Below are 24,897 nucleotides of genomic sequence, written 5' to 3'. Positions count from 1 at the left end.
AAAGGTGGAAATTAGTCAGATGATGGGTTCCACGGGTAGACGCAGGATTATAGAATGTAATGACCCTTAATTTTAGCCTAGCAACGTACCTTTTCGGGGTGAAGGAATCGCAGAAATCCGATCAACTGAAATAACCTCAAACAACTCTCGTATTCAAGTTCAATAAAGAAGAAGAACTTGGAATTTTAAATATGACTCCTTAATGAGGATTCGAACAGTTTCTGTGCTGTGGAGTGGAAGAGGTTCTGGTTGATTTTTGAAGAGACAAAGAGCAATGACTTTTTCTCGACCCGTGCTCTGTGAACCACGGCGTGGTAGTTAATCCGTATTCCGTGATCAGTACCGCGTTCATTCACGCCTGTGCTGTAGATTCTATTCAATGAACGCGAAATTCCACTTCAGGTCAATTTCTTAATTTCTGCATCTCAATCTCAACCTCAATCAACAAACAGTATTGCTCTTTTGATTTCAAGAACCTATTCATCATCAAAACTCTTTATACCTTTCCATCTCGTGAAGCACTTCTCCTCGTCGGCGCATAAGTGATACACTTCTTACTATCAAGTGCCCTAGAAAGGGTTGAAGTTATATCAAGATGGCGCCAACACGTTCTTCACGCAATAGTAACGTCGATACAGATATGTCCATGGCAGACGTCTCTGAAGTTAAAGAGCAACATGCTGACCCTATGGTATGTTTCGTTCTAGTTTACAATACATTTTCTCTAGAAGTTGTCAAGGCTTTATTTCTACGTACATTGACCTAAAGTGATGATGTATTAACTGGCGCATTAGGATGTCGATGAAACCCCAGACTTTACAGAAGATTCTGATACCAATCCAAATACAACAGAGAGTAGCGTTCATGGTGATGCAGGATATGGACGTAAACGAAGATCAGAAGCTACTCAATTGCGTCGGAGCGTTTTTGGCAAAAAACATGATCGTCTTGGTGAATCGAAGGTATTTTAACCGGCTTTTACTGATCTTCTAGAGTAGCAGCTGATTGATCCTCTCTATTATAGGAAGACGACTCCATTCGACGTTTCCGATATCTTCTTGGCTTGACAGATTTATTTAGACATTTCATCGAAACAAACCCAAATCCCCGAATCCAGGAAATTATGCACGAGATTGATCGCCAGAATGAAGAGGCTGAACAAAAGAAGAAGAGTGCGGATAGAAAGGGAGGTGCAGCCAATGAAAGACGCCGCAGAACAGAAGCAGAAGAAGATGCGGAGCTCTTAAAAGACGAAAAGGCTGGAGGGTCTGCGGAGACTGTATTCCGCGAATCGCCAGGCTTCATTCAAGGACAAATGAGAGATTATCAAGTCGCCGGTTTGAATTGGCTGGTTTCTCTCCATGAGAATGGTATTTCGGGAATCCTTGCAGATGAGATGGGTCTCGGAAAGACTTTACAGACAATCTCTTTTTTAGGTTATTTGAGGCATATTATGGATATTACTGGTCCTCATCTCATTGTTGTCCCGAAATCTACACTTGATAATTGGAAGAGAGAGTTTATAAGATGGACGCCAGAGGTCAATGTTTTGGTACTCCAAGGAGCCAAGGAGGAACGTAATAATTTGATCAACGAGCGACTTATCGACGAAAAGTTCGATGTTTGTATCACAAGTTACGAAATGATTCTCCGAGAGAAATCTCACTTGAAGAAATTTGCGTGGGAATACATCATTATTGATGAGGTAGGACTGTTTATTCCATGAAAATGATCCCTGGCTAACTAAACTAGGCCCATCGTATCAAAAACGAAGAGTCCTCCCTTGCTCAAGTTATTCGTTTATTTAATTCAAGAAATCGACTTTTGATCACTGGTACACCATTGCAAAACAATTTGCATGAGCTTTGGGCCCTTCTCAACTTTTTGCTTCCAGATGTTTTCGGTGATGCTGAGGCATTTGATCAATGGTTTTCTGGCCAACAAGAAGATCAAGATACCGTTGTCCAGCAATTACATCGCGTATTGCGCCCCTTTTTACTTCGTCGTGTCAAGGCGGATGTCGAAAAGAGTTTATTGCCCAAAAAGGAGGTTAATTTGTACATTGGAATGTCCGACATGCAAGTCAAGTGGTACAAAAAGATTCTTGAGAAGGATATCGACGCAGTCAATGGTGCGGGTGGAAAACGTGAATCCAAGACACGACTTTTGAACATTGTCATGCAACTTCGAAAATGTTGCAACCATCCATATCTCTTTGAGGGTGCTGAACCCGGACCACCTTACACTACCGATGAGCATTTGGTCTTCAACGCTGGAAAGATGGTCATGTTGGACAAACTTCTTACTCGTATGAAGAAAGCTGGAAGCCGAGTCTTGATCTTCTCTCAGATGAGCAGACTTTTAGACATCCTTGAGGATTACTGTGTTTTCCGTGAATACAAGTATTGTCGAATTGATGGTGGTACAGCACACGAGGATCGAATCCAGGCTATTGATGATTACAACAAGCCAGGCAGCGAAAAATTCGTCTTCCTTTTAACTACCAGAGCTGGTGGTCTTGGTATCAATTTGACCAGTGCTGATATTGTTGTCCTCTACGACAGCGATTGGAATCCTCAAGCCGATTTGCAGGCTATGGATCGAGCACATCGTATTGGACAAACAAAACAAGTTGTTGTTTATCGATTCGTCACTGAGAACGCCATTGAAGAAAAGGTTCTAGAACGTGCTGCACAGAAACTACGTCTAGATCAACTCGTTATTCAACAAGGTCGTGCTCAGATTGCTGCTAAGGCAGCTGCTAATAAGGATGATCTGTTGAACATGATCCAGCATGGAGCCGAAAAGGTTTTCGCGACTACTGGACCAACAGGTACTCTTGCAGAAAAGGGTGCAGACCTTGACGATGATGACATTGATGAAATTTTGAAGCATGGTGAAAAGCGTACCGCAGAGCTCAATGCCCGTTACGAGAAACTTGGTATCGACGACCTTCAGAACTTCACATCAGAATCCGCTTATCAATGGGATGGTAAAGATTTCAGTAATCAAAAGAAAGACATTGGTATGACTTGGATTAATCCGGCCAAGCGTGAACGCAAGGAACAATCTTATTCCATGGACAAATACTACAAGCAAGCTTTGTCTACTGGCGGTCGTGTTGCCGATCCAAAACCTAAAGCACCCAAAGCGCCTAAGCAAGTCACAGTTCATGACTATCAATTCTTTCCACCAACTCTACGAGATTTACAAGACCGTGAGACTGCGTTTCATCGTAAAGAAATCGGTTACAAAGTTCCTCTAGCAGATGGTACAGATGAAGATCTCTCGGATCGTGAGGCTGAACGTAACTTGGAGCAGTTGGAGATTGACAATGCTACTCCTCTTACCGAAGAAGAGCAAGAAGAGAAGCAACTCCTATCTCAACAAGGTTTCGCTGACTGGAATCGTCGAGATTTTCAACAATTTATTAACGGTTCCGCAAAATATGGCCGTAAAGATTACAATATGATTGCTGAAGAAGTGGACAGTAAGGGGCCGGAGGATATCAAAGCCTACGCTAAGATCTTCTGGCAACGGTATACCGAAATCGCTGATTATGCTAAACACATCGGTCAGATTGAAGCTGGTGAGGAGAAAACCAGAAAGATGGATCATCAAAGAAAAATGTTGCGCAAGAAAATGCAACAATACCGAGTACCATTACAACAACTCAAGATCAACTACTCAGTATCAACTACAAACAAGAAGGTCTATACTGAGGAAGAAGATCGTTTCTTGCTCGTTCTTCTAGACAAGTATGGAGTTGATAGTGATGGTATCCACGAAAAAATCCGGGATGATATTCGTGAGAGTCCTCTTTTCCGATTTGACTGGTTCTTCTTGAGCAGAACTCCTATTGAGATTAGCAGAAGATGTACAACACTTTTGACAACGGTTGCTAGAGAATTTGACGAGCCGGCTGCAGCTAAACCTGCAAATGGTACTGCAAATGGCAAAGCCAAGAGAGAACCTGAAGATGATGAAAATGATGAGGATAGCGTTTTGGGAATGGCTCCTGCCAAAAAGAAGTCAAAGAATGGTGTTAAGGTATGGTCATTTATTTACCGCAGCAAACTTGTACATGATTACTAACTATTCTTTCAGAACAAAGCACTGGATAATGTCAAGTCTACTGCTGGGAGTAAAGCAGCTTCAACAACTCCCTCTTCAAGAGCTTCAAGCGTTGCTTCAAATGCTTCAAGTCCAGCACCAGCTTCGTCTTCGAAGAGCAAGTCTAAGGGTAGAAAGAGATGAGGATGTAGATGAGGATGAATAAATCGAGTCAAAATAGCTCGGTGTGTTACTATTACGAAAAGGAACTTGCCATGTGTATTCATTCAGAAGGCATGGCTTTGGGTAGGGCGTTACGAGGATTAATTGCTATGCGCTTCGTCATCATAGAGGTCAAGAATGCGTAGTTTTAGATGGATATGTTTACATCATGATATGTAGATAACTTGTGAATGATTGTATTCCACAAGAATTACAAAATATACTGTTATTAAAATACCACAGTTTTTATCTTTCTCTTTATAACGACTTAAAGACTGTCTGGAGGTGACTTCCATCGATCCGCTAGCTGGCATACTTTTTGTCCCTCGATCATCTTAAACATACTAGGTAATGTCAAGAGTTAGGTCAGAGTCCTATTATCACCTTCAAATACCTAAAAACTCCAATATGCAATACAGATTGACACACACACAATCCGGAACCGAGCACCAAAAAATTAGTGCACACCTCTAATCTCTAGCATTCATCGCACGTGATGCAAAAATTTAGCAGCACCCCACCATTCATCCCACCAACGACGAGCGATCTTTTTCTTGAGCTTTTATGAGAGTGTTGATCAATATTTACGTATCTTCTCTAGTAATTCGAGGTTGTCAATATAGAGTTTCGATACGTGAGTGCTCTTCTCTTCTCTCCAGAAATTGTAACTGACCCTCACGATTTATTAGCAACCTTTGATCTAAAATTCCAGTCAGCTTTTGACTAGCACAGCACAAATTAAAAAGATCAAACATAGGTACATAGGTACTTGAAGGTTGAAAGAGATTTGAATGAGGAAAGTTCCTAGTATTTGTAAATAATTTACATTCAAACCCTCAAGTTTCCACAGAAGAAAAAGAAAAATGTCACCCCTTTCCAAATTCGACGGCTTAGAACTCCCTGCAGCGGCAGATTTTCACGTACATCTACGAGATGGAAAGATGATGGAGACAGTTGTTCCAACCATTAAGTTGGGAGGAGTGGATACCGTAAGTGGTTTTCTATATAGAAAGAGTTTTGTTCCATCCAGATTTCGAAAGTTCTCTTCTTGATCACCAAGTCTAGATTATTTGAATTTTTTCTCTGATTTGCTAATCTATCATACAATAGGTCTATGTGATGCCCAATCTCGTTCCACCCGTTACTACAGTAGCTGCAGCCCTGGCCTATAAAGAACGTCTTCTTGCCATCGAGCCAAATGTCAATTATCTCATGACTCTTTATTTACACGAGAGTATCACCCCTGAAACTGTTCGAGAGGCTAAGAAGGCGGGAATTGTGGGAATTAAAAGTTATCCAGCTGGTTCGTGTTTTTCATCTAAAGTTGTAGTCATCCGGACTGCAGTACGATGATTAGAAGCTTTCAGTCTTTGAAGTAATACAATACTAAAAGAGTAGAGAGTTTCAAATACTCCTTTACCTTGGATAATGTATTTCTTTCAAGTATCGAGAACTTACAATCTGCTAGTCCCCCAGTCCGGACTAATCAATACTCTACTTCATCTATTTCCCTTTTCAAAAATCTACTTACATAGACGAAACTAACCAAACACAGGTGTAACTACCAATTCCTCCTCAGGCGTCATCTCCTACGAACCCTTCTACCCCGTCTTCGCCGCCATGGCTGAAGAAGGTCTCGTACTCAATCTCCACGGCGAATGTCCCTCGGACCACAAAAAAGACATCACCATCCTCAACGCCGAAGCTTCTTTCCTCCCCACCCTGCTCTCTCTCCACCGCCAATTCCCCACCCTCAAAATCGTCCTCGAACACTGCACCACCGCCGCCGCCATCCAAACCGTCAAACAATGCGGTCCCAACGTCGTCGGTACAATCACCGCTCACCACCTCTTCCTCACCATCGACCAATGGGCCGACGACGCTTTCCACTTCTGCAAACCGGTCGCGAAATTACCGAGCGATCGTACCGCGTTACTCGTCGCCGCAGTCGAGGATTCCGAAAAATTCTTCCTCGGCACCGATAGCGCACCCCACGATATCGGCGCCAAGAAGGGCGGAACGGGAAAGACGGCCGCGGGCGTATTCACGCAGGCGCATGCGGTGGGTCATGTGATTACGGCGTTGGAGAGGGGAGTGGAGATGGGGGTTTTGAAGGAGGAGGATGTGACGAGGGAGATTTTGGAGGGATTTTTGGGGAAGAGGGGAAGGAAGTTTTATGGGGTTGCGGAGGCGGGATCTGCAGAGGGACAGAGAATTGTGTTGAGGAATGGAGAGGAGACTGTGAGAGCGAGTTTCAAGGGGGAGGGGGTGGAGGTTGTGCCTTTTTGGAGGGGTCAGAAGATTTGGAGTGTGGAGTGGAAGTAGATTTTGGTGTATAAGTACAAGTATATATGAGAGAGAAATACACAACCCTTCAAGAAACACATGACCTTAATATTTCTTTCACCAACGAAATACTTCCTCTTCTCATTGGTTCAATAGAAATGCTCACTCAGTATAAGCTATACCATACCATATTGGAGAACCAGAAAACTCTGAAGAAAAAATAGAAATGGGTGCTCAGTATAATCATACCATACATATCATACATATCATACATATCATACATATCAAATCACAATACCACGACCCAGTTAACGACTCCTCAAGCATCTCAAGCATCTCAAGCATCTCAAGCATCTCAACTCCTCTCTCCTCTCCCCTCCCTTCCCCTCCCCTCCCCTCCCCTCCCCTCACAGAAAAGCGACAGGATAGAGATACCAAAGAAAAAAAAGCACAATCTCTTCAAGAATTGAGTTTATAAAATATAAAATATAAGTTTTATAAAACATGACATACAATATACAACATACAGCACACCAAGACACCAAGACACAATACACCAAAAAACAAATCTGGTATTCTCTTCAATACCATTCTCTTCAATTCTCTTCAATTCTCCCCATCCACCACCAACCCTCCCACCAACCCTTCTAACCACTAACCACTACCCAGATAATGCTATCTAACATCTAATTCATATTAATACTAGCATGGTCTCGCTATAATCTCCACTCCACTCCACTCCTCTCCTCTCCACTCCTCTCCTCCCCTCTCCTCTCCTCTCCTCTCCTATCCCTCCCCCAATTCCATTCCCAAGATTCCCATTCCAAACCTGCCAAACCCTATATACAAAAAAATCTCCCTCAAAAATTCCCAAAGGCTACGTAGCCTACCCTATTTATATCTACCTATCCAGCAACAGTCAGCCGCCGATATTCTATCTCTATCCATCTACTAACGCCATGTCCCTTGTCCCGATATATATCCTGATATCCTAATCTTCATAACTATATAGATTGTGTATATAGATTGTGTATGTATGTATATATGTGTGTATATATATACTTCCGTGGCATTTTTATTTGTATTTTTATGCTCTGGATTGGATGTTTGATGTTGATGTTGGTTTTGATGTTCATCGATGTATATGGATATCCATATGTTCTTCCCCTCTCACTCTATAATATGTATGATATTCCCCGTTCGATCCATCTATTATCCAATCATCCAGAGGAGGAGGAGGAAGAAGAAGAAGAAGAAAAAGAAAAAGAAGCAACCCCCACCAAGGAATCACAACCTAACCAAAACTAACCTAAACCACTTCTCCCGCCGTCTTCCTCCTCCCAAACCCGGGAATCGTCCTCTTCTTCCCACCCCGCTTCTCCTCCATCTCGACGGGCATAACGCCACTGGAATACGCCTTCTTACTGCCCATCCTCCTCCCACTCTTCACATCCCTCCGACTGGCCCCACAACAACACATACCCACATGAATCACCCACGCGATAATCACACAGGACGCACCGATCCACATAAACGCAAACATCTGGGTTCCCACACTCGCGCCAATATTCAAGCCCGCCTGACTCGTCACCGTATTGCGGAAAATGATAAACATAACCGTGGCGATGATTGCCGCCGTGGTGACGAGAAGCGCAGAGATGAACGTCCAGATGGCGTAGAAGCCTGAAATCCAACGCGAGTAGATAGTGAAGAAGGAGAGGAAAATGTTGCAGAAACTCATAACGACACCGGTGATGAAGAACCCGAACATGATGTGACTAGCGATGCGGATGAGACTGAGGATATTGTTGATTTCAGCGGGGAGGGCAATGGTTGCGCCGGCGAGAAGTTCATTGAGGAGGATATCAACGGGGTTGAACCAGTAGAGGTTTTGAGGGGAGGAGCAAGCGGTGATGCCTTCATCGTTGTAGCCTTCGCAGAAATTCCAGAGGCCGACTTGGTAGAAATCGTGGAGGCCGAGGGATCGGGCGAGAGAGTTTTGGAGTGTGATGCCACCGCCGACGGATTCGGGAATGATGTTGGTGAGATCGAGTCGGAAGAACCAGGTATCGCGGATGACGGCACGGTTGTTTATATTGCCGATGATTGTCTGAGATTTGTGTTAGTTTTAGAAGATGAGGGAGAAGATTGAGATGAGTTAAGATATGGGGGGGATGGTGATGGCAATAGCAATGGGTGACAGTCTAGAAAATCAAAACTTACCAGAATTAAAAAGATAACGGCGATCAGATACAAGAAACTGGTGATATAAATAGCTCTCTTCCTCGCCTTGGTAGCTCTCTTGATATCCACGCCCGCCGTCGAGACATGGTTTGAATTGTCACCGGGAGTTAATGTTCGATCAGAACTTTTGTCTGTGGTGCGACCTTCTGGGGCTATGGTTCCTGTTTGGTGAGCTGGGATTGCTTCTTGACGTTTTCGATTGGGAAAGAAACCCATGGTGAGATTGGGTGGTGAGGTGAGATGAGATGAGGTTATTGATTGCTGTTGGAATTGAACTGAGATGAGATGAGGGAATTGGTTTGATGACTATCTCTTTGGACTCTTTCACAAATCCTATCTATGCAGATAGATGGGTATCAAATGTGAGTGAGTGAAGGATGAGTAACAGACAAGGACGACGACAATGATGGAAGAGCGCAATCCAAAAAAATCCAATCAATAAACCAGCAAAAATCGATCCATCCAAAAATCAAAGACGGTAGAAGGATACTAGGATAGATATCAGATAATCATCCACTGATATTCTCCTCTCACTTCCTCTATGCAATTCTTCACCCAAAGCTTGATTCTACTTGACCAGTACCCAGTTTTCACCGACGTTAGTTTATTAGTAGAGAAGCGGCATGTACCAGTATGGTAGAGATGATAACAAAGATGATGAATAATAATACCGTCACTGGATATTTTCAATGCTCACAAATATAACTTGAAGAATAAAATCAAATAAAATCAAATAATAAGAATGGAAACAAATTAGATTTACCCTACGACCCATTCTTATCGACATCATCGAAACCATGGTACCTACACCTACTATCCACACACAGGGGGGCTTGGACACTTTGATGCATGGATTGACATTTTAGTAAAAGAGGGTCCTAAAGTAATCTTGCGCGTCGAGAACTGGCTTTTTTTTCGTGTTGGAGCTTGGAGGAAGCTTGACAGTCAATCAATTCATCTTCTATTCTAGATCTGGATTCTGGAGTGATTTGAATGGCTTGACGCTTTGAAACTACCTAGGTGCTAGGTGATGGTCGGGTCGGGAGGTTGGATTTGTACAGCAAACACAAACAGATTTTTGACCGACGAGACGAGACGAGACGAGACTCAGGAAACAGGCGAGACAGGGAGATAGATGGTGAGAAGAGAGGAAAGAAAAAAAGAAGAAGAAGAAGAAGAAGAAGAAAACGCCACTGATGTAGTTGTACATAAGTATGTATGTAGTATTAGTATGTACCTACGAAAGTTTTAATCCATCTGGAGACCTTGACATTATTCAACCAAGGAAACTATTGAATTTCTCCAAGCAAAACTGTGAGAATCTAGAGGAGGACGGATCTCGAATTTGTTGATTGATTACCGGTACCTAGTATGTATGTATGTATGTATGTATGTATGGTACACTTTTCATAAAAGCTTGATTTTGTTGGTGTTGGTGTTGGTGGTGGTGGATACGCTGAATACGCAGTGAGAATTCTAGAATTCTAGAATTGGTAGGAAGAATAAGAATAATAGGAAGATCATCCCCCTGAACATCATGTTATCCAACGTCCAAGAGCTTGAGTAATGGTGGTTCGATAGGTAAGCTTGAGAATGTAACACCTACTCATCGATACGGTATTGAGCTTAGGTACATCGAGGCGCAGTTTTAGGGATGAGGAAGGCGGAAGGGGGGGGGGGGGGGAAGGGTTTCTCTCCGATGATACCGGTAGAGATCTATAGGTCATCGCTCATTGACAAGACAAGATTGTGAATACGAGAATTGGGATATTGGGGATACCGATACGGTACGGGTGTGTACTGTACTGTACTGTACTGGCTCGTCTGCTTCTCTTTTCTTTTTTTTCTTTGTTTGTTTGCTTGTAAAAGAATGCCACCGGTACACTTGGCGGTTAATTGACGGTTAAGTAAGGTTAGATGATCCTTGGTATAGATACTAGGTAGGTGACTGTGTAAGTTTACACTTTGTCTTGAGAGGAATTTCTTTTGATTTTTTCCAACTCAAAGCAGAAGAGTTTTTCTTCCCTTTTCAAACTTGAGTCACCTATGGAGTATGTATTGGTGGTAGGATAAGATGGTATGGTATGGTATGGTATGGTATGGTATGGTATCCTTACTAGATGATACATCCTCATCATCTAGACCCTTAATCAATCATGATTTACCCTCTGCCGATATTCTGCACCTCGTTATTTCAAGTGCTTTGTTTAGGCTTTGCTTAGGGAGGAAATGTCCGTAATCCTAGACTCGGATCTATGCAGGAAGATGAGGTTAGGTAGTTCCACATGGATCTCATCCTGGAATAGCCGTCTTGGCCGTGAGGGTAAAGAGGGGCGGGAATGAGGCTTGGACCATGGAATTGGGAGAGAAGGTGGGACTGGTGTTTTCAGAATAGAAGAGGTGAGAGGGTGTGAGAGGCCGATGACAAGAAGACGCAGAAAATTATGACGAGCTTTTGTGAAACTCTATTTGATACAATTGTAAGACATTTGGATGATGTGGTGATGTGGTGATGTGGTGAAGGGACTGAAAGGTTAGAGTTCAATTGTTATATTTGGAGATTCAATGTTTGTGTGTGATTTTTTGCATTAGTTTGGCTGGCTGTCACATAAGGATACTGTACTGTACTGTATTGTACACGATACTGTTTAAAGCTGTCAATCCTTTTACTTTTCTTCGTGCGTAAGCCCAAGTATGATGACAGGATGAATGATTGATTGAATGGGTGGATGACAGAATGAATGATTGATCAATTGAATAGATGGATAGAAGAATGGCTTGTACCCGTTCGCTTGGGACTACCCTTCCTCCCTCCCTCCCGCTATGATTCAGGGACAAGTCACAAATGGTACCATCGCACCAGTCAAGCAAGCACATGTAGATCTACAAACCAAAGGAAGATCGATATTTCCAAAGGAAAGACTATTTGGGGGGGATGAAAGCTAAGATGGTATATAGTTAGATTCCTCCTCTGGTCTACGGAATACTCCACCATCTAAATGCACTCGCCATCATCACCATCACCATCATCATCATCTAGAATCTATCTCAAATCGTATACCGGTACGCACAAGTAGAAGATTTGTCAATGAGTATATCTTCAAGAATGACAAGACTCTCAAGACTCTCAATTCTTCAAAGGGGGCTTGTTTTCCCTTGGTATATTCGCCGAGTATCCGAAGCTAAAATTGAATTGCGTATCCACTGTGGTGTCTGTGTCTTGAAACAGACTTTCTTCCAATGCGAGTGAGTCCCTCGAGTCCTTGAATCTTGAGTAAGTTAAGCCCCTCCTCCCTCGTCCCTCCTCCCTCCTCCCTCCTCCCTCCCTCAACTTTCAAGCCCCTCAAACCTCTCAAGCCTCTCGCATTTATTTCAATATCTGAAGTACCACTCCCGTTACCGCTGCCGTGTACGAAATGGAGGTGAAGAAAGAAAACGTACACGGCACACGAAAATAGAAAATAAAACAACTGAATAACGTCATTCATTGCCTTGCCTTGCCTTGCCTTGCCTTGCCTTGCCTTGTCTTCCTTGCCCTGCCTTGCCTTTGGAATAAACTTCATTTTTCCCTTCTTCAACCGTGCCACCGAGTTACTACCAACTAGATATTTATTTCATCTATTTAAGTACTTACTACTCCTATTTGGGAAATCTCTGCATTAGTATTCAATTTTTCATCAATCATTCCAAATTAGGTAGCATTCTGCCCTTTACACACCTTTTACTCCCTACAGAGGAATTCTTTTTCTGACGTCGACTTGTGAAATCCCAATCCCACCTTCACCATCCCAAATTCCTATCGCTATCTAAACTTTTTCCCCAAACTTCTCGAATTCGAGTTATACCTACCTCTTCCCCCAAAACCTTCTCCACTCGTTTACATCTTGTCTCTATCTTGAATACTTTCACAATCCTATCTACTGATCTGCCAAAGTGATTAGGCGTCGAAGAAATCACTGCAGAATCATAGTAGGAAAAATGTTGTTTTCTCGCCTCTTTTCAGTCACTTTACTGGCTGCGGGAGTGCATGCTCAAGCAACTTCAGAAAGTACTTCGAGTTCGAGTTCGACTTCAAGTTCAAGATCCATCACAGATTCCACTTCAACGGAAACTGATTTAACCACAATAACGGGGTCGGAATTAAGAACTCCTACAGGGTCTTACCTTTCTCTTTCTACTACAATTACACTTTCTACCTCTTCCTCCCCTGTATCGACTGAAGCGATAGTCTCGACTTCAACTGGTAGCACCACCACTCGCACCACGACTTTGGGATCGACTACCATCTATGCATTGGGCACAGAGACGTTGACCGGAAACGCAACAGAATCAACCAGTTCCGCCACACAGATTGTTCTAACGGGTGGAGGACGTCATACCACCACCACTGCCATCAATGGAACATCCAATTCAACAGCCACCTCCACTTCCAGCTCTGCCGTAGCAACCAACACCACTCCTTGCAACAACTATGTTGAATTCTGCGACCGCAGTTACGGAAATATCACCGAAGTATCCGCACACAATTCTCCATTTGTGAGAAGTGGTAGCGCGGCTGCAAATCAAGCATTGGATGTGACAACCCAACTCAACGATGGCATCAGATTATTACAGGCTCAAATTCAATGGAATGGAAGCATTCCACATTTCTGCCATACTTCCTGTGATATATTGGACGCTGGTCCTATCACAACTTATCTGAGTGAAGTTTACGATTGGGTACAAGCCCATCCCTTCGACGTCGTCACCATTCTCCTCGGCAATGGAAATTACTCCAAAGTCGACAAATACATTCCATTTATCGAAGAAACTGGTCTCCAAAACTACGCATACGTGCCCCCCAAGATTCCCATGGCGCTCGACGATTGGCCAACCCTCGCCAGCATGATTCTCAGCGGAAAGAGAGTCGTCTTCTTCATGGACTACGAAGCAAACCAAACCGCCTATCCATGGATTCTCGACGAATTCACACAAATGTGGGAAACTCCTTTTGATCCCACCAATCGCTCGTTCCCATGTACACCACAACGTCCACCCAATCTTCTCGATACTGATGCGAAATCGCACATCTACATGACAAATCATAATTTGAACTATGATATCAATCTCCTGGGCATCTCGCTGTTGGTCCCGTACCAGAATTTGCTGAATGAGACGAATAATGTCACGGGATATGGATCATTGGGAATGAATGTCGAGCAATGTGTGCAGGATTGGGGATTCCCACCAAAGTTCCTGAATGTAGATTTCTACAATGTGGGACAAGGAAGTGTTTTTGAAGTCGCCGCTGAGTGGAACAATGTCACATATAATCGGGAATGTTGTGGTACTTCGGCGACGAGTGATGCGGGAAGATTGGATGTACTGGGGAGAAGTACAGTCATGCTTATGATGGGTGTGCTAGGTTTCATGTACTTTGGATTGTGAGAAGAATTGGATTGAATGTGATCTCGGGATGGTGTGTATAGATGGTATAATGATTGTTGATATCAGTGGGGAATTTACTTTGATATTTGGATGGTTTGATGATGCTTTGCTTCACATTACTTTGCATGGAATGGCGTTTTGGATATATATCTATCGAGCTTGGAGACTTGGGTACTTGCATAGGAAATTATGAAATAGATTACTGGTACTAGGTAGATTGGATAGATGGACAGATGCATGGTGGATATATAAAAGATATAATCATTGGAATATTTTATTTTATAGTTTGAGTTAGAGTTTGAGTTTGAGTGTATTATTGATTTGTGTTTTGAAAACTGGTGATGTTGATGTTGATGTTGATATTAACAATCATTTCCCTCCTTATCACATTTCTTCTTCTTCTTCTTCTTCGAGATTCAGATATTCAGAGATTCAGATATTTATATACATGTATATACATATATATACATATATATACATATATATACATATATATAACAAATACCTACTCTTCATTACAGAGATCTGAATATTAGGTCTTGAAATTCGAAATTCGAAATTCAGAATTCTAGGTTTGGGGTTCGGATGCTGGAGATGGTGCTTGGAATTGGGTTTGGGGTTTGGAATTGGAATTGGGGATGGGGGATGGGAGATGGGAGATGGGAGATGGGAGATGGGAGATGGGAGATGGGAGATGGGAGATGGGAGATGGGAGATGGGAGATGGGAGATGGGAGATGGGAGATGGGAGATGGGATAAAGAATAGTTGGATGATTAGATGATTAGATGAGTAGATGAGATTGAATTAGATTAGTGTGTGTAGGAAATAGGGTATAGGGTATAGAAATAGAGGAAGGGGATAGAAGATGGAAGGGAAGGAATAGAGGAATAGAAGAATAGAAAAACAAAAGGCGGGAGAGAAGGGAAAGAGAATATTCATTGTTTATTATTTATATTTAGTAGATTTTCTTTTTATATCTTGAGATTTGAGATTTTGTAGATGATAGGAGAAGGAGAAGGAGAAGAACGAGTATAGATATAGATGTGAATATAGATATTAAAGAAAAGCTTGAGGAGAATGATATTGTATTGAAATATACTATAATATAATATGATTAATATCAAGTTTCCCCACTGATTGATTAATAGATAGATAGATAGCTTCACATAACACTACAGAAAAAAAACAAAACAAAACAAACTAATAACCTCCCCCCCACCCCAACCCTAAGAAGTTCTCCGTATATCTATATCTATATCTATATCCTATCTCATAGTCAAAAGGCTAAACAATAAACAATTCATCGGGGTTTGATATACTATGAAACCGAGTAAAATTTAGTGAAAATTTAGTGAAAATGAGTCAGTATATATCTAAAAGAAATAAATATAAATAAATAGTCCAACTCAATAACATCATACTATCTCTCTAGGTATTTCACTAACGAGATGTCGAATTGAACTGAATTGAATCGAAATAAATTTCTGTATTTCGAAAAGAGAAGAGTGTATGAGATCACTAGTAGGCACCTACGATGAACTTCTCTGTTATATATCTGTTTGTGTTGTGTTGTGTTGTATTATATTTCGTTTTGATATTTTTATGCTGATTTGATGTTTGATTTATGCTGGATGGTTTGGTATGTATTATAGAATAAGTATGTATGTGGTATTAAGAATGAGAACGAGAATGAGATATTGATAGAGTGAATATAATATAATAGAATGGAATACGATGGATTGAGACAGTAAGGTGATGATGCAAATGAAGTAATACAGGAAAGAAATAGCAATACACATCTCCCCCCCCCCCACTCCCGATTCGCTGCACAAAACCACCTTGCGAAACCCAGAAAATGCGAACAACACGATTCAGAAATCAAGAAAAGAATCTGCTCATTTCTATCACCCCTTTGATTTATAGTAATTATCTAATCGAGAAGATTACCTAGCTATGGATATACTAGAAAAGGAGTGTGGGATATAATCTAATCTTGATATCCAGTCCTTGATATAGATTAAAACTAAATAAGATATTTATATCCATGTTTATATCCATGTTTGTATTTATATCCTCCATACCACCAATCTCTACCAAACATCCCAGATTCCAATCACCTTGATTATCCATATACGTATCTTCTACAGATATACCGCAGGATATAAAGCACAGATGATGTTCAAGTTTGACGATTACTCATAGCTGTAAGCCAAATCATTCATTACAGTACAATATTTGAAAATCCATACAGTTCGTAGTACCTAGGTATTTAGAAGCAAGAACGGACTGGAATGAAGATATCCTTGGTATGTACGTTTGTGAAATCCTCATCATCTCATTCAGAAAACGATACAGACTCTCGACAGGTAGCTAAATTCTTGTTCTCAGCCGAGACTTGGGATTTAACGTTGATTCCTGATGTGAATAAATCGATTGATTTCGATAGATATATTATTTGAATTGGATATACGGCTTGGTCATGCTCTTGGCTTGTGTATGATTTCGTAGCAGGGCGAGAAAAGAATGGAGAGGAGAGGAAGAATGAATATGGCTGCAATCTTGGATTCGGTCAAGATAGACTGCAGTGATAGAAAACATACATAGTATGAGAGTCCAAAGACAAAGGGGGAAAGCAATTAATAGCTGGTTCCGGCCTTTTCATATGTAAGCAGTCTTCTATAAACAGCCACTGCGAAAATTGAGAAGAGATGATCATCAGAACACATGAAGATCTATGTGGTCTACTTGTTTGGAATATGAGAAGATATTGTTCGCTGGGACGAGAACATAGTAGTATTCTTTCATCGTGGTAGATACACTTTATGAACAGTGTGAGAGCTAGCACATCCAGCTTTAATTGGAAATCCAGATGGTGATATAGACCTGTCTTCTTATGAGACTAACGGGACGTGGAATTATAACCCAATTACAAGTCTCTTGAAAAAAATCGCTTGGATATATGGAACGTCGACAGGTAACACTGAATGGTTGCTTCCACTTGGAGCAAAGATTCAAGAATATCAACTTCATGAGCTGTAGAAGGATGTGAAAATAAAATCAGCAGTCAAAAGACGTAAAAGATTATGATTGATTCCGAAAATGAACTCCAAATATGGGTATCAACCTATCCTATCCTATCCTATCCTATCCAACTCCAAATACCAATTTCCCAAAGTATATCTTTTTTCCTCATAACCCCCTAATCACTTCCCATCCCCTTCCTACCCTTAACAACATTCACCGCATCTTCCACATCATCCTCCTCTCCCAACGTCTCTACCTTCCCCCCACTACTCTTCGTCAACTTATCATCCGTCGCATCAAAAGTTTTCTTGGCCTCATCAATAAACATTTTCTTCTCGAACACCTCTGTGATCTTTCCCAAAAATGCTGGATTCTTCCGACAAGCAAATTTAATATCATCGAGTTTAACTTTTTGTCGGCCAGCTATTTGGGCTGCGCGAGATGCTTCAAAACAGAGCTCGATGATGAAATCAGTTACTATTTCATCGAGAGTTTTGGTCGTAGTTTCAAGTGCATGATGGACGTCACCGTGAGCGTGGAGGAAAGATTTTACTGGATATGTTGGATTAGTTTGGGTGTTGATTGGTAGGAATAGAAGAGGAAGAACTGTAGGGAAAGATTGAAACGTACGTTCTGCTTCGGTGAAGTTTTGTTGACCACGGTTTTTGGCTGCGCGAGCTCTTGGTTCAGACATTTTTGAGGTAGTGTGAAATTTGGATTGGAATAGCTGATGTATGATGCGATGGATTGCGCACGTTTTGTAGAGGTTCAATACTAATAATAGTTATGTTCCCAGATTTGATCGTTAAGGTTCTGATAAATAGTTGTATTTTCAGTTAATTTCTGAATCCGTGAATCCGTGAGCACAAGTATCAAGCGTTATAAATTAGATGTATTGGCGCATTTCTTGAGATGGAACTGTCTCTCTGGGAGGAAATTGAATCTTTGATGTAAAGTAGAGTCGCAGAGCTTCCGCGAGCTATACTATGATTAAAAATTTATCCGTAACTCGGGATCATAGATAGTCCGGTTACCGATTGCCCAATCCATGCATGTGAATGGAAATGTGTTTGATAGATGGTATTTACAGATTCATATGTTGAGGAACACCCCAATCATCTAAAACTTTTCCTGTGATTTCGACTATTACCCTACAAAATGGTTTGTCAAACCCATAAACTTTAGTTGAGGACTCTGCATATGCGAATTCCTCTTGCGCAAAAGTATTAACAAGCTATCTAGTCAGCTCTCTTCAATTTCCAGTCAGCGCTGCTAGTGCTCCTTCTCCTCATATGCACGAGCGCATACGCACATCAATTGTTTCCCAATATTATGGATCGGAATAAGGAAGGGTACGATAGCATTTGTTTTCAAAAAAGCTGGGAATTATAATACTGATGGAAACTAGCACTTTTACCGGATTGTTCTGGAAATGTGCGAGGATAGGAGAGCGATTGAGTCCTTATATAAGTGTTTGCTGTGTTGTCATGGCTGTGAGTTTTACTCTGCTTGGCTAGACTGGGGAGTTACTAATGAATGACAATAGGTTTCTCTGTTTGTTGGTAACTAAATGTTTGGGAGAGGGGATTCGCATGGCGTTTGGAGGGGGGGTGAATTCATGTCAAAACGAGGTCTGGATCTCGAAGATATTTGGCATAGAGGTGTGCTTGGAATGTTATGAGATGGTGGCATTTAAGCCAGAATGATATTACATTATACGCATAATCGAACATTATACCAGACTATTTTACCCTCCTGGGCATCCACGCCTTCCTTGCAGAAGCTATTCCTTTGCGCCAGTCTCCAGTCTCCAATTTTCAATAACCAAAACACCTTCGCTAATGCTCACTCGAACGCCCATATATAGTATACAACCAAGAAAAATGCTAAACAATGGACGTAAAAGTCCATTCCTCGGTCCTTCAAAATCGAGATTAGAGCTCTTACGTCATGGTTCATGGCAATGAACTTTGAATACTTGCAGTATCCATAGTTTCATTGTCACCCCAAATATCTCGACTCTCTTGTTCCACAGATCTCATTGCAGAAGCTACTTCCTCCAACTTTGCTACCACATCAAGAACTCCTTCATTAACCCTTTGGAAATACCTATCATTAGCCTCCCTTCTCTTCCTTGCCAACACAATATCTGCCTTTGTATCCTCCTCCAATCTACTACCCATCTTCTCTCCGCCTCCACTATGAACCCCACTAGTGGTCGTACTCCTTCCTCCATCCGTCCCAGATGTCGCCGTCATTCCTGGTCCATCTAGAGCGCTCTTCCCCTCACTTCCCAATGTCCCACCCCCAATATCACCTTTACGTCCCTCATCAACCACATCATCCGCTTCACTCCTAGCCCACGCTTGCGCCAAAGCTATTTGTGTTTTCCTTAATTCCTCTAAAGCTCTACTATGTTCAGGTCCAAATACATGCGTCGCATTTACAGCACTAAGCTCAACTTCTTCTAATGTACTTTGCATTTCGGCCCATAATGCGTCGGTTCTCGCAGCTTGTTTTTGTCCTTCGGAAGGGGCTTTCCCTGCGCGAGGAAGGGAAGTTACGGGAGCTGTATCGGTCGGTCCATCGAGATTAGTTCGTAATGGTAATCTTTGGGAACGTTGACGGACGAGTGAATTTCTAGAAGTGGTAGGATATAAGGTTGATGATTGATTGGACTGTACAGGCGCTAGAGTACCTTCTAATGATACGTGAGAGGCATTTTGAGAAGGTGTAGTAAAAAGTACTGGAGGTGGATCACGAACTGGTCGTTTTGATTTTGAGTTTGGTGATTGATCCATGCTGGGCCTTGGAAACGAAAAGATTGTATGTGTGGATGGAAGTAATTTGGAGAAGCCGGGAGATGGAAGTTATCGAGCTTCTTATCAGTGATTGTTATCGCCGACAATCTGCATCAAATGTAGATGCCTTATAACAAAATCAATTCTGACTACTCTCAGGCCACAATTTCTTCTGCCCAGAAATTCATTTGTTCGCTTAGCGCATTTTAGCTTCACGCACTCATTGTGATTTTGAAATTCTTCTCTCCAGCTTTCGCAACGACATATCGACAACTAACCATAACCCATCAATCCCGTTATCGCCTTAATTCGGTACATACCCAATTTCTCTACGATTTATATTCTCAATAAATTTCAATCAGGAGCTAATTCGAAATTTCTCAATAGCAATCATGGGTAAAGGAAAGCCAAGAGGTCTCAACGCCGCTCGCAAACTTCAAAACCATCGTCGCGAGCAAAGATGGTCTGATTTGTCCTACAAGAAGCGTGCTTTGGGTACCGCTTTCAAGTCCTCGCCATTCGGAGGTTCCTCCCACGCCAAGGGTATCGTTCTCGAGAAGGTCGGAGTCGAGGCCAAACAACCTAACTCCGCTATCCGAAAGTGTGTCAGAGTCCAGTTGATCAAGAACGGAAAGAAGGTCACTGCTTTCGGTATGTGGATTATTTTATATCATGGGATTCCTGCGAGGTGGCGGAGGATGAAATGAAGATCTGCGGGCGAGAGAAGGATGATATGAGGCATTTGGAGAAATGAGAGAATTGAAAATGAAGATATACTAATATGATTTTTTCTCACAGTTCCTAACGATGGTTGTCTTAACTTTGTCGATGAGAACGACGAGGTCCTCCTCGCTGGTTTCGGTCGTAAGGGAAAGGCCAAGGGAGATATTCCTGGTGTTCGTTTCAAGGTCGTCAAGGTCTCTGGTGTTGGATTGTCTGCTTTGTGGAAGGAGAAGAAGGAGAAGCCAAGATCATAAACGAATATGTTAACGATTTTGCTTCTTGGGGGGAATGGGATATGGTGTTTTGCTGTCGCGACGATCGATGGCTAGGCTCAGAATCTACATATAGGGCATAGTACTTTCACACCTGCAGCATTTGGGAATGAAATATCTCCATTGATCATGATCACCATCAATTTGTCTTTTGGAACGGATTTGGTTCGTGAAAATGGTTCTTGTGTGATGAATATTTGGGAGATTGGAATGGAGTCAAGATAATGGCTGGTTGTTCGTCTCGAGTCGATGTTTGTGGGCTTGGGGCGAGTGGCAAAGTGTAATTTGACTTCACAATTTCCCCTCACTCGGTGCTCCCAAACGCTCAAGCGCGCAATATGCCAATTTCCTAGTGACAATACCTCATCTAATAGTTCTCAGCCATAATATCGAAAAGTATCACCAAAAATGGCAAAAGAAGCAATTGATGTGACGCTCCGCTAGCTACCTGGGGACTACTGCCATGGCAATTACTACCTAGGTACTGTATATCCTTTCAACAGACATCAATGCTGCCAATGTGTATATAGTAGCACACTTACATTCCAACCATTCTCTCAATGCCTGACAGGTATATTTCGTTCTTATGTGGCCTGGCTATTTATATTTGTCCTGGCATATAACCCCCTAGCCAATAAGATGCCCAATTCTGTTTTTTTACATGCCGTGATCCTGAAACAGTCACAATGCTACTGCAGACCCATGAGCTCTTTTCAATCCGCATTCACCCACTCGTCATTACTTGAAACCCATCTGCCGGATGCTTCTTTTTGCATCAAAAAAGGAAATTATCCTTTCGGGTGGTATGATGCTACTCACAAAAGAGGGAATAGAAATGCAAAAGCTGCAGGCAAGCCCTATATGCTACAATCATTCTCCGAGAAACTAGTGATATGTAATTGCGCGACTTAATTCTCACAAGCACGTTACACCAACCACACTAGCAGGTCTCCGAGTCAGATCATTGAGGATTGGAGTCATGTCTGTAAAGTCTTGGTGTAGCGTCTGCATCTATCAACCACTTTCTGATTTTACTCTAGTCATGCGGAGTTATGATGCAAAACATAGGTCGATTTACTGAACAACTAAATATTACAAAATAAACATTAAAATAATAAACTTTTATGTGATACACAGTATCAACCTCCTCTCCACTCTAGTCTCCATCTAGCCTTCCCGAATGCTCATACAGTCATCGAAATGACGTCTCCTTTCTCTTCCCTCCCATGACCCTCTTTTACTCCTCCCAAACATTAACCGCCATGGCCAACGCCGCCACATCCGGAGTCCTAATATAATCCACCTCAATCAAGTTCGGTTTTCTTTCTTTCCCTTCCCCCCGTACAAGTCCTTCAAAATTGCTAAACAGACTCCGCTGCGCCAATATCGCATACCCGAGTTTAGAACTCCACCAATTACCGATGTCGGCCTGGGAAGTATATGGTTGAGTAAGAATCCAGGTTGATTTATGCATTTGAGTGGGGTTTGTAGAGGTGATGGAAGAAGAGGACTTGTGTTGGGAAAGGAGGTGGACTTGAGAGGAGGCTAGCTGTGAAGGCGAGTTAGTGGCAGAGTAGTGTCCGGTTATGGGGAGGCGGCTCGCCGGGAGGAGAGTGAAGGGTATCTTGTAGTCGGCGGGGGTGTGGCGGGAGAGGGGGTCAGGCACTGGATTGAGTGGTTAGTTTGAGGCGGTTAGGATTTCCTAGAGGCGATCTTGATACAAATGATGTGTACAGGGGAGTAAAGACGCGAAGACGAAGGGAAATTACGACATAAACGCTGGAATGCATTAAGGAGGAGCTAATGATTTAAGACTGAATACAGAAAGGAATACTCTGGAGATTGTAATATTTAGATCGACTTTTAAACTAGGAACTGCAATGTGAAAGGACAAGCAATACTTACGAGTGCTATCAGGAATTTTAGATGCTTTCCGCCTACCAATAAGGGGAGGAGATGGCTCTTGCGAATCGTGCGAATCTGTGTTGTTCAACGGTGCAAAGTATTCATCCGAACTAACAGAATCACAGCCAGCTGAAGATGCTGTCAGAGTGTTATTTGCATCTCTTTTCCTCCTCCCAGACAATGCCGAAGCTGGTACCGGTGCATCGCAAGGAATCCTCACCAACACCGTACTATTCCCCCCCTTGGTTACAAAAGTGTCAAAAGGTAAAAGTGACAGATCCCATTCCATTCCTCGTGGTTCCTGCCAGGCATGACGAATACCACTCAACAAGTCGTAAAAATTCATCCAATCAATCGCACTAAACTTCCTCCATTTCCACGCATTACTTGCATCATGCGATATATCAAGCACGATAAGTTCTCCGGGATGTGCTTTTGTAAATCTATTCACGTCTCCAATTACACTCTCAATACTCTGACCCGTGGCACCCCACATTTTCCCTGCGGAATATGCACCATGGTAAGTCATCCATTTCCCTTCAAAAAGCACAGGTCGTATATCTAACCAGCGGGCTCCGAGAATTAGTTGCATGAATACAGGGTTGGATTGTGTTTGTGTGTTGTGTAAGGTACCTGGCCCTTTTAGTGAATCGCTTATGATATTAGCGCCGGCATTGTGAGCCATGGGCATACAGATTTGACGGAGAGGTCTTGAGGAGAGAGTGGAAATAGTCCTCTGCATCCAGGGGATTGGAGGGTTGGAGCTGACATAGGGGGTTAAGATACCATTTCCTGCAAGAATGAATGGATGCGGATGATTTCTGCTGTAAATCAGGTCGATGATTGAATTTTTGGGATTGTTGAGCGAGGAGAGGTTTTCATGATAGACAACTTCGATTTTGGTTGGATTTCGATGGGCTCGAACGGTGAAGGATTCAGGAGATGAAGGATTATCGATGCGATATGTTGCTTCTGCCTTTGCGTCCCGTATATATATAATCCATGAGATACAGGATTCAGCGCTGGTACCTGTGGTAATTTGTCAGAATGTGGAACCGGGTATGAGGAATAGAATGTAGCTTGAGTACCGGATGGTATGGTGGCATTGGGAAACCATTTCGTGTGACGTGTTTCATTAGATATCAAGTGCCAGTCGTAGGGTGTTCCATTGACGAGTTCTACATATGCTTTTGATGCTGCAAGAACCATAGGTTGCAGAAGCAGCAGGAATGCAAATGCATATAGGGTAGAATTAGACATTATAGATGGTGTACAAGTGGAGACTATCACTTCTGAGATGCACAAATGCGTACAAATTGAATAACATGCAGAACTCGCAATGTAGATGATTCACAAGACACGAAGACGAAGGAGACAGAATGCACAAACTGGAAGTTGCTAACGTGTCAACACTGCCAACCCCAAGTTGTGTGGGAGGTGTTAACGTCATGATTAAGAATTTAGTGTACTGTCTGCAAAAGATCGCCTACCGAACTGAAAATAGTGGACACTCCATAATTTTTCTCCAGAACATCATATGTCTTATCGATTGCATCCGCATGTTGGGGACAGCAATATAGACATGAATTGTGTTTGAAAAACACATGGCCAGACTGGCCAAGCGGTCAAAAATGTATAAAATGTATAAAATGTATGACAGCAATACATGTGAAAACGCCTCGAAAGTTTGAGCGTAAAAATTTGAGAATGTCTTGCGGACATACCTAGTACGTCATTAATCGTCATACCCTAACAAATGGTACAAAGTTTGCAAGTTCAGGCGAAACAGGATATTCGAAACGAACTTTGAATTGATACTTTTGTTACTCATGAATAGAAGCCAAGGAACTCTCTATCAACAAGTTTGTCCTTATTCCTTAATCTTCATGATCTTTTCGCTGCTCCCGGTAGGATTTCCTGAAAATAAAAAACGGTGAGA

At 42.2% G+C, this 24,897-nt stretch overlaps 9 protein-coding genes across 9 annotated transcripts; 5 read left to right on the top strand and 4 right to left on the bottom strand.

Annotated features, from left to right (window-relative positions):
• Positions 1-595: 595 nt before the first annotated feature.
• Positions 596-4,257, top strand: EAE97_009233 (uncharacterized protein; the record flags this gene model as incomplete). Its single annotated transcript, XM_038879748.1, has 5 exons — positions 596-691; positions 795-962; positions 1,025-1,705; positions 1,753-4,050; positions 4,108-4,257. The coding sequence occupies 5 exons, from the start codon at positions 596-598 to the stop codon at positions 4,255-4,257; spliced, it is 3,393 nt and encodes a 1,130-aa protein (XP_038729304.1).
• Positions 4,258-5,138: 881 nt separating this feature from the next.
• Positions 5,139-6,600, top strand: EAE97_009232 (uncharacterized protein; the record flags this gene model as incomplete). The annotated part of the gene is made up of 3 exons (XM_038879747.1): positions 5,139-5,264; positions 5,386-5,578; positions 5,831-6,600. The coding sequence occupies 3 exons, from the start codon at positions 5,139-5,141 to the stop codon at positions 6,598-6,600; spliced, it is 1,089 nt and encodes a 362-aa protein (XP_038729303.1).
• Positions 6,601-7,870: 1,270 nt separating this feature from the next.
• Positions 7,871-9,021, bottom strand: EAE97_009231 (uncharacterized protein; the record flags this gene model as incomplete). The annotated part of the gene is made up of 2 exons (XM_038879746.1): positions 7,871-8,671; positions 8,785-9,021. The coding sequence occupies 2 exons, from the start codon at positions 9,019-9,021 to the stop codon at positions 7,871-7,873; spliced, it is 1,038 nt and encodes a 345-aa protein (XP_038729302.1).
• A 3,762-nt stretch (positions 9,022-12,783) lies between these two features.
• Positions 12,784-14,232, top strand: EAE97_009230 (uncharacterized protein; the record flags this gene model as incomplete). The annotated part of the gene is made up of 1 exon (XM_038879745.1): positions 12,784-14,232. The coding sequence occupies one exon, from the start codon at positions 12,784-12,786 to the stop codon at positions 14,230-14,232; it is 1,449 nt and encodes a 482-aa protein (XP_038729301.1).
• A 3,200-nt stretch (positions 14,233-17,432) lies between these two features.
• On the bottom strand, positions 17,433-17,951 carry EAE97_009229 (uncharacterized protein; the record flags this gene model as incomplete). Its single annotated transcript, XM_038879744.1, has 2 exons — positions 17,433-17,809; positions 17,888-17,951. The coding sequence occupies 2 exons, from the start codon at positions 17,949-17,951 to the stop codon at positions 17,433-17,435; spliced, it is 441 nt and encodes a 146-aa protein (XP_038729300.1).
• Positions 17,952-18,415: 464 nt separating this feature from the next.
• Positions 18,416-18,827, top strand: EAE97_009228 (uncharacterized protein; the record flags this gene model as incomplete). The annotated part of the gene is made up of 4 exons (XM_038879743.1): positions 18,416-18,418; positions 18,500-18,609; positions 18,666-18,750; positions 18,804-18,827. The coding sequence occupies 4 exons, from the start codon at positions 18,416-18,418 to the stop codon at positions 18,825-18,827; spliced, it is 222 nt and encodes a 73-aa protein (XP_038729299.1).
• Positions 18,828-19,212: 385 nt separating this feature from the next.
• Positions 19,213-20,058, bottom strand: EAE97_009227 (uncharacterized protein; the record flags this gene model as incomplete). The annotated part of the gene is made up of 1 exon (XM_038879742.1): positions 19,213-20,058. The coding sequence occupies one exon, from the start codon at positions 20,056-20,058 to the stop codon at positions 19,213-19,215; it is 846 nt and encodes a 281-aa protein (XP_038729298.1).
• Positions 20,059-20,450: 392 nt separating this feature from the next.
• Positions 20,451-21,035, top strand: EAE97_009226 (uncharacterized protein; the record flags this gene model as incomplete). Its single annotated transcript, XM_038879741.1, has 2 exons — positions 20,451-20,709; positions 20,857-21,035. 2 exons carry the CDS (start codon positions 20,451-20,453, stop codon positions 21,033-21,035), a joined length of 438 nt encoding a protein of 145 aa, XP_038729297.1.
• A 1,102-nt stretch (positions 21,036-22,137) lies between these two features.
• Positions 22,138-24,364, bottom strand: EAE97_009225 (uncharacterized protein). The gene is made up of 3 exons (XM_038879740.1): positions 24,047-24,364; positions 22,959-23,987; positions 22,138-22,718 (listed from the first exon to the last, which is right to left on the bottom strand). Exons 1-3 carry the CDS (start codon positions 24,216-24,218, stop codon positions 22,291-22,293), a joined length of 1,629 nt encoding a protein of 542 aa, XP_038729296.1. The 5' UTR covers positions 24,219-24,364; the 3' UTR covers positions 22,138-22,290.
• Between the last annotated feature and the right edge of the window lie 533 nt (positions 24,365-24,897).

The sequence above is a fragment of the Botrytis byssoidea genome (assembly GCF_014898295.1).
Source record: "Botrytis byssoidea strain MUCL 94 chromosome Unknown BBYS_021, whole genome shotgun sequence".
NCBI classification, from domain to species: Eukaryota; Fungi; Ascomycota; class Leotiomycetes; order Helotiales; family Sclerotiniaceae; genus Botrytis; species Botrytis byssoidea.
The sequence above is the reverse complement of the archived record's forward strand: the minus strand, read 5'-3'. Positions and strand labels throughout refer to the sequence as shown.